Source organism: Meleagris gallopavo, chromosome 15 (genome assembly GCF_905368555.1).
Source record: "Meleagris gallopavo chromosome 15, MGAL_WU_HG_1.1, whole genome shotgun sequence".
Taxonomy (NCBI): domain Eukaryota; kingdom Metazoa; phylum Chordata; class Aves; order Galliformes; family Phasianidae; genus Meleagris; species Meleagris gallopavo.
Window position 1 is genome coordinate 17,577,849 of NC_139418.1, and position 13,129 is coordinate 17,590,977.

Here is a 13,129-nt window from a genome sequence, read left to right on the forward strand (position 1 = left end):
TACCTTACAAAGAATAATGAAAGTCTATCCTTTTTCTTCAAGAGGCCAAAGCTGTCCTCAGGAGGAAAAACGGGCAACACAAAGTCGGCAGAAAGCCACCAACAAAAGATGAAAGACCTCTTCGCTTCCAAAAAGAAATCCCCACACGGCTCCACTAAGGAGGGCAGGGGGAAAGCAGCTGCACCCCACGGAGGAAGGCAGGAGATGGATCAGAGCATGAAAACCTGACAGAGATATCAGCACGGAGAGGCACCGCTGCGACTCCGGTGCAGCTTCACTGCCCGCAGCTTCACAGGAAACATGTCAGCCGCCTTTCTTCTCGCCGGGTGGTGGCACAAACGCGCTGCGTTCATAATAGGTGCGGTCCCCTGCTCTACTGCACTGGCAGCGGGGACCGCGGCACCCGACGCGGCGAGAAAGGAGATGGTTCAGAATCCACCGCACCGCCTGCCAGCACAGCGAGCATCTCGCAAACCACGGACACGAGCGCACCAGCCGAGCTGCGGCCCCGCCCGGCTCTCTGCTCGCCCGCCCCACCTGCGCTCCGGCCGCGGACAATGGGAAACGGCGCGGAGGGTCCGCGCTCACGGCCCGGCGGCGCTGCCGCTGCCAGGCGGGACCCCGCCGCGCTGCCCACGGGGAGCGGCCGCCCGCAGAGCCCGCGCCCGGCCAGCAGCTCCCGCGTCCGCATCCCCGCTCGAAACGCGACGGCTGCGCCCGGACCGCTGGCCGCTCCCGCCCGGTGCCGCGATTCGACGAGAGGACGTCGGCAGCTCCCGGGCTGCTGCCGGTCCGGACCCGCGGGCGCTGCCCGGGGAGCGGTCATCGGCACCGTCCGCCGCGGAGGCTCCACCGGAGCCGCGCTCGGCACGGTCCTGCCTGGCGCGGACACCTGCGCGGGCGGCGGCTCTTTGTCTGCGCGCCGCCTCCCCGGCCCTCGGCGCGGAGCTCTCCCTTCCCCGCGTCGCCCCCGCCGCCCGCGTCCTCGACCGCACAAAGGGACGACGGCACCGGCGGCGCCGAGGCGCTCAGCCCCACCGTGATACGCGGGATGTTCTTCTTGCCCTGGTAGGACATGGCGCCGCGCTGCCCGCCGCCGTGCGCTGCCCTCCGCTCCTCTCCGCTCCGCACAAAGGCAGCACCGCGCCGCGCCCACCGTGCCCGCCGCCACCGGGGACGGGAGCCCGGCCCGCCCCGCCCCGCCCCGCGCCGCCCGCAGCGCCGCCAGGGGGCGCCCCCGCACCGGCACCGCTCGCCGGGCACCCAGCGGGACTCGCCGGGCACCGCCCGCCTGGAGCCGCGCACCGCACCGGGCTCCCCACGCCCGACACCGGGGCACTCGGTCCCCACTCGGCCGGCATCGGGCAATGCTCTGGGCTCAGCCCGGTCCCCCTTCCTGGGGAAGTCCCGAGGTTCGGGTCGCTGAGGTTGGGCGGCGCGGCCACTCTGCTCAACGCTAACTCTGTGCCCGGGTCCAGCCTGCAGAGACAGCAAGCAACGAAGCTGGCCACGAATTTGGTTCCTTACGAGCTAAACATTCCCTTTGTAATAATAGTAAAGAGATTTCTAAAAAATAGCCTAGTTGGTACAAATGGGGCACCAAAAATCACCTTAGATGTTTGTTTTTTTTTTCAAAATCAAAAACATTAAAACAAAAACAGCAACAACAAACCCTACAATACATTACACGCACGCCTCCAAGAACCAGGTGCCCACTGTAAACGGCCAGTGCTGGCAGTACTACGAACCTCTGCGTTACAAAAACTGCCATCATTCTGAGGCTCTTACAAAGTCAGACTGGATACGTATTTCTTCTAAATCTGACAAACATTCACCTGCTTAAAGTGAGTCAGCAGCTTCTCCACAACCTACCATCGCTACCAGCACCTGCAACATTCCCCGGGCTGCCCAGCTCAGCAGGCCCACGGCTGGCCACTCACTGCCCCCACCAGAGCAGCCCAGGGAGCACAGCGAGGGCTGAAAGCCTCCCCAGTTCCCTGCTGCACCCATCTACTGCAGGAGTCTGCAGGTGCCAGAAAGGCATTCAGAGCAGGGCTGGGCTGGAGCCTCTGTGACAGAGGAGAGAGCAGGGAAGGGATGTGGCAGCAGACCGCACCGTTCCTGCTACGGTGCTGCAATGCTCCAAGAATCGGTCGTGGATTTTGGTGAGATAAGATCAGCTGGGCCTGCAGTACAGGGACCCCCAACCCTCCTCGTCAAACCTCCTGAAACTCCACACATCTATTTTCTAGAAAGTTGAAGAGCTGTCCCCGTACTGTGCAGTACCGTGGGACATGGTGTGCTGTCAGGGACAAAAAGAGCAGCGGTTCATCAGTCACTTACAGACAGATGAGACACAGACACGCACCGCTGCCTTCAGCACTCAGGCAGTTTCAGCCCCCTGGATGTTGGCCAACCGCAGTGACCTCACAGCCTTCCTCTGAGGAGATGTGCTATGTGGTTGCTCCTGGTTGCTATGTGACACTTGCATAAATACACAGCCAAACACACCTCAGCAGGCCCCAGACATTCCACATGGAAAAAGATTTCATAGGGCCTTTTTCAGGTGCAGTCAGAGAAGTGTTTCTCTCATGCTTCACAGTATTCCCAACAAGAAGCACAGCCTACAGGTAAGGTACTTCAAAGTAGCAATACCCTTACAGCTCATAACCTCCCCAAAACACCTGCAGGGAGACAAGTGCAGTTACACTCAGTGTACAGAGGTGGGTGAAAGGAGCGCGGCGAGGAACGGCAGCAGTGTGAGCAGAGCAACGGCCCTACGCTACTGCAAGGACTTCGCCGGCGAAGCAGACCCAATCTGACGGTGGCCAGTCAGTGCTCAGCTGCCAGGCTCAAAGAGTGTCCATGAGGACAGGAAGCTGCTGATCTAACCTTTGTGCAAAGGATGAAAATAGGTTCACCAGTCCTACGTGTCTTTGGGAGGTTCGGTGAATATAACCACTCGTGGAGTAAATCCGGACTCCAGCACTGCAGTGTTCAGCAGGCACGTCAGGACAGCCCGTCCCCATGCACATCATCTCCTTCCTCCCATACTTGTTCTTTACATAAAACCATCCCTTCTTCTCTCGTAACGGTCAAGTTCTCAGGGTCTGAACTACCTTGGGGTACCTCTGAGCACACCTGGCCACCTCTGTGGGGGATTCAGCTCCCAGCCATGAGTGCTCTCCAGTGTTTGATGACCATGCTGTCAGTGCTGCTGGTTCCAGCCTTCCCAAATTCTGATGCTCAACTTTATAGCCAGGGGAAAGTGGGAAAAGAGCCCACTGGCTCTGTTACTGGAAAACACTCACTAGCTATCCCCACTATGTAGCTTGCCCATCATTCCCACCATTCACATCATCTCCCAGAAGCAACATGGAACTTTATAGCCTTTCAAACTCCCACTCAGGAGCAGATAGGAATGGGACAGAATTTGAAATTCAGATGCCTGCTCTGGACACGCAAAGTCTGCCAGGAGGCAGCAGAAGAGCCTCCATGCTGTACAAGGCATGGGGGGACCATGACACATTTTTTTCCACAGTGGAGCAATTCAGCTTAATTTTCTTCTGGCTGGATTATACACTGGGTTTTTGGCAATGGAAAGGAGGAGAGAATTTAACCAATGTTATGGCCTGAGACAAGCTACATTTCCAGGTCAGGAGCTGATGTTTTCAAGGAACTATCATGTTAAAACCGCCGGTATTACTGCCACTGCACCCCAGCTCGATTACCATATGATTGCAATCACCTGTCCAAACTGACACTAAGTTCTCTGTAGCCCGTTGAGGATGAGTAATTTCAAGACTGTCCTTTTTCCTTTGGACTGAGGTTGCCAGTGGTGCCATTTACAAAAACCTCAAGAGCCAACTCCACGCCTGTTGGAGATGATGCTTTGCAGAATGCAATCAAGGCTCTGGAAAAGCAGAAGGTCTGGAAGGGTCTGCCTCCGATCACCAGAACACAGCGACTCCAGCATGCCCATGGCACACACCAAGACACCGTCCCTGTCAATACATTGGCTGTGGACACCCAGAGGTTTGTGAACTCCCCTACACTCTTCACTGAAAGCCATTAAGAAGAGCCCCGATGCCATTTGGCTTCAGCCAACTAGACAAGACTTCTGAACCTCCAGCTGAGCTGAAGTACAGCAGGGTCAGGAACAGAGGGAGAAGGGAAACTAATATAAAAGCACCTTGAATTTCTATTAGATACTGGCAGAACTACATTTCAAAAATATTTAATGATGGTGGAATCTAACTGCTGTCTTCAGAAGTTGCAAGTGCATGAACTTACTTATGGGACTGCCTGTGGAAAACAAATGGTGAATCCCCCTAGGAGTCCTGCCACCCTCTTAGCGAGTCTGCTGTCAGCTGCCAGCTCTGACACTTGCTAGCCCAATGGGATGTCACTGCTTTCACAAACATCTCCCAGGACCCCCCAGCCCCAACAGGCATGCCAGGCCTCTGAGAAATGAACAGATCCCAGGCTGCAGGAGACAGACCCAGCCCTGCTTTGCATCAGCAGGACCACACACTCCTGAGCAAACAGCACGCAGGGAAGGCATCAAGGGAGGGGAAAATTATTTCTTCTCTTTGCCAGAAACAAATGAGGTTGAAATTAAACATGTCAAATGGAATATACCCCTATCTGTACATGAGTAACTGATGCTTTACAGCCAGCTACAACGCAATTGCAGCCTGAACCTGCAGAGCAATGAGCTGGGTGACTCAGTGAGTGCCCTCCGTTTCGTGGTGCACTCGAGGCGAGGGCAGGGCTGGGAAGGAGCTAGCAGCCCCGGGCTGGCCCAGGAGCTGTGTGCCGAAGCATCATCCCCACTGTCCTGCCCAGTGCCACTGCCAGCAGCACCTCACTTCAGAAACACGATAGAAACGAGGAGAGTGCAGCAGAGCGGCATGCATGCCTTGGGTTTATGACAGATCACAGACATAACAGCTCTGACACAGCCGTGGCCTCCCAGGGCTTAGTGGCCAGAGCTGTCCCCATGTCCCCTCCCACACCTTCACACAGGGCGGACTGCTGGGACCCAGCGAGGAGCAGAACGACACGAGGTAAAAAGAAATGGGACAGAAGCACAGGAGCAAGCAGGCGGCACCAGGTTTGCAGACACGAGCGCACGCGGCGGCAACGCCTGCCTGTAAATGGCCTAGAGGGACACAAGTGCTTGAAACTTGACTGCAGAAGTTCATTCCGGACAAAAGCAGCAATACAGCAAATAATTCAGCATACAGCCGCGTTTGCAGGGGAACGACGAGGGTCGCCCATACTGATATTTGGTTCTCAGCCAGAAGAATTGCTCTTCTCCCGGCTCCCCGACTGCACAGATGCCCGGTGCTGCTGCCGCTGGATGTCACCAGAGAGCGGGGCGATCCGCTCGGTGCTCCGCTCCCCGTAGGCTGCAACCCGCGGGCCCCTCCTGCAGCTTGGAGAGCACGGCGGTACCCGCACCGCACGGCGGTCCTTGGAGGGCACGGCGGTCCTTGGAGGGCACGGCGGTCCTTGGAGGGCACGGCGCCGCGACAGCCCGCACCCCGCGGCCGCACATGCGGGCTCGTTTCTTTTGGCACCGAACCGGGATGCGGAGAGCACCAGGGGGCAGCGGGCGGTGGCCCAGGTTGCAGGTCGCCATCAAAGTCCCGTGCAGAGCAGGGAACAGAAGGGGGGCCCGGGTGCTCCACTCAGCCTCGCTCCTGCACCCCCTCAGCTAAACGGGAAGATCCACCACTGGATCCAAACCCGCTTGCTGTAAAATGGCATTCGGCCGCTCCCAGCAGAGCGATGAGAGCTGCTGGACTCACAGCCAGGATTCAGCCCAGCAGAACGAGCCAAAGTACTGCTGTATTTTCCAGCTCCTCTGCCTCGTCTCCAGGAAGAATGCCGGCATGTTTGAGTTTTGTTTCTTCCTCCTGTTTCCTCTGGTCATCGTAGCAACTGCTTGTGAGCAGAAAAAGCAGCATTCCTCATCTCTCTGCAGAGGTAACGATGGAGGAGTACACATAGGGAAAACTTGTGCTTGAAGTTAAGCATCAGAAGAAGCACGGATCTAAGTGGTCTGTGTGGTGGTTCTCCTCGGGATTAGGGCTGCCAGTGACCAGCTCTGCACTCACTCAGACCACTTCTGCAGAGCAGGCCGCACTGATGAGATGCTCTTCCAGACTTCACACTGTTTCTGCCAGAAACAGGGCTTATCAGCCGCCCCAGGCCTGGAATTGTTCAAGGCCAGTTTGGATGGGGGCTTCAGGCAACCTCATCTAGAACAGGTTGGCACTAGGTCATCTTTAGGTCCCTTCCAGCTCAAATCATTCTACAACTCTGTTCCACGACTCTAAAAGCTGCTTGCTTTGCATTTGCAATGGCAAGGCAAGTTTGCCCAGGAAGCCAGGGACAGAAGGGCAAGAATGTGCAGTGCGAGGAAGGCAGAAGCTCACATTCAGAGCGATCACAGTGAACCCTGTGGTTCTCACACATAACTGATGCCACCGCAGGCCTGGCTGGCCCAGCAGCCTTGGACAGTCAGGCTGAGCTGGATTCTTATAAAACCACAAAATTTTTTTTAAAGGGAAAACCAAAACAAAAATCTATCCTCTGCAATCCTGAGGAGGGTGATACAGAGGTTATGAATCAATGCCATCAAAGTGCTTTATGATCCTCAGCATAAAAGATTTTAAACTGTTCTGGATGGCTGTGCACAACTGCAATTCTTGATCCCACTCAATTTGCTGCTAAGGAAAAGATTACTCTTGGATTGGTGTCTCTGCTATAAATTACTGGCAGTGGAAACAAATTCTGGATGCTGAAGTCATAGCAAATGTTATGAGCGTCAGAAAAACTAAGAGAACAGAGTTAGCTTCAGCTTCTTTCTGCATCAGAAGCAGCCCTCCGCCTCACTCTGAGTTCTGTCACCCACATGAGTTCTGTCACCCACAGTCTGAGTGGTGCCACACAGCTGCAGGGCAGGACCTCCGCTCCAGCTCAGCCAGGAAGAAGCCGGACCCTTCCTCGTGCTCCCAGAGCAGCCTCAGCCTGTGGGGAAGCTGTAATCCCCAGTTTGTGGGCCCACAGCCAGTTGCCTTGGAAATGACAACTTCACTGCAGAACCACACAGCAGGATGGGATGAGAAGTCTGGGGTAAGCATAACAAGCCAAGTGCTCCCCGCCCATGTTACCGAGCAAAAGGGTGGGAGAGTAAGAGCCCTGTACGCCGAGCAGCAGTAAGGGCAGCTCATGCAGGGTGCTGTCCCAAGCTGCTCCTTACCATCCTGGGCACCAGGCACTGAGGAGATGCCATGCCTGTGAAGTTCAGTTCTCCATCCCTCACGGCTGTGCTGCCCTGCAGGTGCCCAGCAGAGACGTGCAGGGTGCATTTATCCGTTGTCAGTGCCCAGGGAACACCCTCACCACAGGAATTCAGAGGATGCTGTCTATGAGTTCCAGAGAAACTTTCCCTGACTTCATTATAGTAAAATACATAATGCAAAGGTAGATAAAAAGCATGGTGATACTTGAGAAAAACTGCACAGAACTTCACAAGGGTAGAGTCCACAAGAGTATTACTGATAGAGCTCAGCGCAGGTTTCAATTCCACTTGTTAAATAAGGTCCCCACAATGCTCTAGAACAACGTGCTGTTCCTCCAAAACTCGAGCATTCTGCAGCAACCACCCCGATGCAGCAGCTCCCAGACCTGGGGGTGGGCTCCTGCAGGCAGCAGAGAACAGCCCCAGGCACAGCCTCACCCATCGGCACTGGGAGCAGGCGAGCCCAGAAGGCTGTGCAGGTGCTCAGCAGCCTCTGCACCACTGCCCTGGCTCAGCCACGTCCAGCTTGGAGGAATGCTCGCTCCCACAGTCCCCACATCAACTAGCAGAGCTCAGATTCCCACTGATGAAGCAGAGGCAGGCACCTGGCTGCCTTTGCAGTAGCATAGTGGAATGATTTCACTGCCACCTTCCCTCCTTCTCCAAGAATACGTTCACTGAAAAATTATCTGATACCCCTATCTGCTGCCCACTGCACGAGCGAGTCCTTCACTCTCAGCTTTTCTAACAGTTGCTTGGTCAAGGGTTCCACTTAACCTTTCTTTCTGTTTCTTAATCTTGAAATTATTCAAAGAAGTTTAATTTATCTCAACAAAGGAGTCTCTGTGTGCTCTGAATCTGCAAAGACTTCAACACAAGCAAACTCTTTGTGACTGCACAGACACACTAACCTGCCATAGCGAGGGGTCAGTGTGCCAGAGGGGCCCTTCCCCCTGGGGCTGCTGTGCTCTGGGGCACTCCTGAACTTGGAAGTTGTAGGAAAAAATCATATGATTCTTTCTGGCCATGCAGTAACAAGAACACTTATATGTGAAGCTTCCCACCCTCTCAGCCAAGAAGGGTAGATAAAAAGGGCCTGGCTGCTGATGCTTATCAAATGCAAGGCTTCAGAGGAAGAAATGTGGGAGCAGAAGACACGGGAAAGAGCTGTTGAAGGGAAATCTCAACTACAAAATTCTGGTAGAAGGGTCTAAACAAGACCTTAAAAGGGAACAAGACTGCTCCAAATATTGGTACAGCTAATTAATGAAAAGCTTGGAGAAAAGCCCGCAGACAGGCTACTGCAAATTTCTGCTTCTTTTTCAACAAGCATCAGCTTAATGTTATTTCAGTGGTCTGCTAATCAAACCATACAGACAAGGCTAGCACTGATAGGAGCAGTGTCAGTTTGCTCCTGACTCTGTACAAGGAGCAAACTGCAAGAGCAGGAACAACCAGTATGCCAGTAAGAAACCTGAAAGTAGAGACTGAAAAAATGAAAGCACGATGAAGAAAGCTCAAAGCATCCAGCTGCCAAGCTAGAAGCTCATACAGAACACAGCAGACCTTGAGAACAGCTTGATGCTTCTCCCGAACACCAATACAGGCCAAGTCACTGCACATCACTGCTTCTGCACCCGCGGGCTCCAGCTGAGCTCAGTACTCCAGATCAGAAGGGACCTTTACCAGTGGTTGTGCTCTGGACACAAGATGGTGTTTCTGCAGAACCCCAACATCACCACATCACTTCTTCATGCTAAGCTGCCCTCTTGCTGCTGAGTTTAGTGATTTTTGTTTCCAGTTTTACAAACGGACTTTATTTATTTGCTCTGTTCACCCTTGAAAAACAATGCCCACTGACCACTGTTTACTACAGATTTTCACCCCCAAACTCACTGAGCAGCAGGCCAGCCTGCAGCCTTACCTGCTTCACATATGTTTGTGAGCACCAGATCCACTGAAATCCTAAATGGCAAGCCTACTCAACACTATTAACTTAAAAATCCTCCTGCTAAACTCACACTGATGTATATGGCATAAGAGCCAGAAAAGCAACCTCTAGCTGAAGAATCCATGCTGCTAAGATAGAAGAGTATTTATTTGTTCATATGAATTTAGCACGAGTTTAGAAACGTGCCTGATGCTGCCCTTCAGAGGTGCCACTTCCAGGGCAGCGTGAGGTCTGGCTTCTGTGTCACAGTGAAATCAGGCTGGGCTGCAGTTACTCCAAAGAGTAACTCTAAAATCCCTTTTTTGGGGGTGGAAGGATGTCCATTCATTAAAGTATAAAAAGGGCAACCGTAATAGAAAGAGTCAGCTACTCTAACGCTCAGCTTTACCATTCTTGGTAACGGGGTGTGGATCTTTTGATTATATTTTCAAAAATCACTGACGCCCCAATTCGCAGAGAGGAGCTCTGCGCGTTGGAAGATAACAGGAAAGCCTTCTTTCCTTCCCTTAAAGAAGACCGGGAGGAACTGCAGATCCTCCTCCTGGTAAACCAGAGAAAGCAACAGCCCGAGCCGCAGCAGCAGCTGAGTAACAAACTTCGCCTCGAGTTACCGCCGCCAGGACGGAGAAAAGCAGCGGCGCCTTCTGCCGCCCCGCCGCCGAGAAGAGCTCCCGCCCCGCACCGGGACCAGCTTCCGCCGACCGGCCCGTACCTTATCGTCGTCGGGGGACAGGTTCTGCAGCCGCTCCTTGTCCGCGGCGGCGCGGACCTCCCCGGGCTCGGGCCCGGGCTCGGGGTCCGGGACGGCGGCGGGGTCCGGTTCGGGGCGGGCGGCGGACGGCGCGGCACGGCGCTGCCCGACGCGCAGCGCGCCGAAGTCCAGAGTCTTGCTCTCGAAGGCGCCCTCGACGCTGCAGAAAAGGCCGCCGCGTTTCTGCCGCGGTACGGCCGCCGTGCCCGGCCGCGCCAGGTATACCGGCAGCTCATCGCTGCCGCGCCGCCCGCCAGCCGCCATACCCGCCCGCCTCGCCGCCGGGGAAGGGGCCGGGGCCGGGGCCGGGGCCGGGGCGGGGGCTTCCCGGCGGGGCGGGGAGCGGGCGGGAGCGGGGCGGCCCCAGGGGCAGGCGCGGGGGCCGCTCGACTGGGCGGGTCGGCTGCCGGCGGCTCGGGGCCGCGGGGCCGTCGCCCGCGAGGACGGGAGCGTGGAGCGGGGCCGTCGGGGCGCTGTAGGTGCGGCTTTCCTGGAGAGCGTTTGCCGAGCGGCGGGCGCTAAGCTGAAGCCGCGGAGCGGCGAGTGGCTGACGGGGCGCGTGCGGCCGCGCTGCCCGGCGATTCGTCCCGACCCTCCGGTCCCGCCGCTGCCGCGTCCCCGGGCCCGTCAGGGCGCTGAGCGGCGCTGCGACGTGTCCGCACGCGGGCGCATCTCCGGCCTCTGCGCAGCGATGGCGCAGGGAATCCGAGGTGGAAGTTCAGTGCCCATCCCGCTGCTGGTTTTGCTGCCAGTGTTCACTGGGGCTCGCTCCCAACGAATAGGCTCGAGCGTGAGCGCGCGGCTAACACAGATGGCGCTTTGGTGAGCTGCTGCCTTTACGGAACAGTGGGTGCTGCCTGCAGGCGGGCTGTCAAAGGCACAAGGCAGCACGGCATTGCACTCACGTCTGCAGTCGCTGCAGGAGCACGTTGTCGTTCATACCTTACAGATACGCGCAAGCAATATCTGCTGCAAAAACTGTATGCAAACGCAGCCAGCATATGAGCTGCATGTTTTGGCTAATTTAAGCTTTGAGATTTTCATTGCAATTTCATTTCAAAAGCACGGGAGATCTGAAAGACAGAAAGGCAAGACTGAGTTTTAAATATGCAAATTGGTGTTTAACTGAGCCTGTCAAATTCATCACGTAGCAGCAAAACCGGAGTTTTGACTTAAAATTATTTTTCCAAGTACTTATTTTTTGTTATACGGAACATTTGTACATCATGCCTGGGCTTAATATCCTTCAAAGTAATTTCTCACACCCCCTATTTGTGTTATGTTATTGTATTATGTTATAGTTGCTGACTATGAGATGTCGTTTTCCAACATTTTCGAGAAAGAAAGCAGTACCACTGTCTGCCAGTCCTCCAAGGATTGGTGGTTCTCACACGGGGAAGCGTCCATGGAGCCTGACCCCATCACAGAGAACAATGACCCGTGGTGATGGCAGGAGAGGCAGTTTGTGGGTGCTGGCTAACACAGGCTTGAAGTGAAGAGAAGGGAAATGATTTGGAATTGTTTCCTTCCTTTTGCGCCCTGGGAAGCAGCCTGCATTTGTTTCTGGGTATGTACCAGAATAACTGACTGCCCCTTTTTTCCCCACCTAAGCAGAACAATTTTCAGGACCTTAAAGTTTTAACTAATTATTCAGGTCCAAAGGGCTAGGAGAACAAACGGCTCACTAGATATAAATTTTTATAACCACTGTATGTCAGTAAACTTGCACGAGTTACTTTTAACACACAGGTGCTGGTAGCAGAAGAAGGAAGCAGCCGTCAGACATCTGAATGAGTTTGCTGCAGGGTTTCCTCGACTACAGCACAGGTTTTCCATTTATAACCAGCTGCTTACTGGGGAGATTGCTGGCACTGCCCAAACTGCTGCATGGGAAGCGGCTGCTCAGTGGGTTTCTGCCTCCAAGGAGGACATGCATGGATTTATCTTTGTGCTGCAAGCAAGGTCTGCTGAGCACACGCTGAAAACTGGGCCAGCTTCTGCCCGGCAGCGGGGGATGTGACTCGACTGCTGCTCTCTCCTTGCAGAGCAGCTCCGGGCAGCAGGCAGACCCCTGCCAGGTCAGAGCTCTTGAGGAAATGACCTTCCTTGGGACAAAATGTGTGTTCTCGGCCCCACGCTCGGGGGTGGAAGTGTAAAGCCCTTGTTTGGGCAGGGACCCCTCCTTATGGCTGTGTACAGAGAAGGAAAATTCCTTGGAACGGGGCCTGGCCTTTGTCTGATTCTGCAAATGTGCAGAAGTTTCAGCACTGTGCTTTAACAGAAATATTTATTTAAATCTTGGTTCTTATGTTTATTCTTCCTAGTACTTTGCAGCAGAAATTACTGCATTGAAGTTCTTTGCGCTGGTAAAGGAGTATGGAGGCTGTTTAAAATAGTGGAGGCCTTAAAATCCAACCGTTAATGGAAATTATTCACCGTATAAAAGCCAATTCTTGGTTTTATTTCTCTGCCTTCTACAGCAGTATTTTTAGATCAAATTGCCATTCACTATTAAGGATCTTTTTGTTAGGTGTTACAAGACCATTTGTGCAAAACTACTATGGAAACTGAGGCTTGGGTTCAGTATCAATGCAGTGGCGTTGCTTTTGAGCCCAGAAGAATGCGTATTTCTTTATTTGTATGTCTGCAGATCAGATCTGAAGCTTAACTGCGGAATGACAAAATGTTTGTCCTCTGTAATTAAGCGTGATTTCTTCAAATCATATGTTTATATGCCAGCTGGCAAAGTGCTTTTCACATAGTCATGAGTGGAGTGTCTTCAAATCCTGCTGGCAAACCTGATCTCCTGTTGTTTGTCTATGCAAAGTGGACAGGAGATACAGATCAAGGAGGGGATTCCACAACAAGGCTGCCTTCCCAGCCCGGGCCCAGGAGGATGCAGATGGCAGGCATCTGAACGCACGTCCTTGGGTGCTGCCACAGGACCTGCTAGAACCAAGACATCAACCCCACAGCACATTTCTCTGGCTTAATGACTGCACTCATTTCTTGACATAGAACAAGATTCCCAGGAGTCTGACTGAGCCTTCCCGATGGGTGTTGATGATCATATCTTGAAATAAAAGAAATAGGATAGTCTGATTTGGGGAAC

General features: G+C 54.2%; 1 protein-coding gene and 1 long non-coding RNA gene across 3 annotated transcripts in view; one reads left to right on the top strand and one right to left on the bottom strand.

Annotated features, from left to right (window-relative positions):
- Window positions 1–10,342, bottom strand: part of DPYSL3 (dihydropyrimidinase like 3) — a 30,415-nt gene extending 20,073 nt beyond the window's left edge. The window contains exon 1 of one of the 2 annotated variants that reach the window (XM_085236879.1): window positions 9,979–10,342. In XM_085236879.1, coding sequence (XP_085093005.1) covers window positions 9,979–10,281 — 303 coding nt within the window. In that variant the 5' untranslated portion in view covers window positions 10,282–10,342. Of the gene's footprint in view, window positions 1–1,038; window positions 1,194–9,978 lie in introns of those variants that run through there. The other variant, XM_085236880.1, reaches the window with a different exon arrangement.
- Window positions 10,096–13,119, top strand: LOC116217222 (uncharacterized). Its single transcript, XR_014886655.1, has 3 exons — window positions 10,096–10,236; window positions 11,319–11,584; window positions 11,767–13,119. It is a non-coding gene; the product is annotated as an uncharacterized LOC116217222 (long non-coding RNA).
- The last annotated feature ends 10 nt before the right edge of the window (window positions 13,120–13,129 follow it).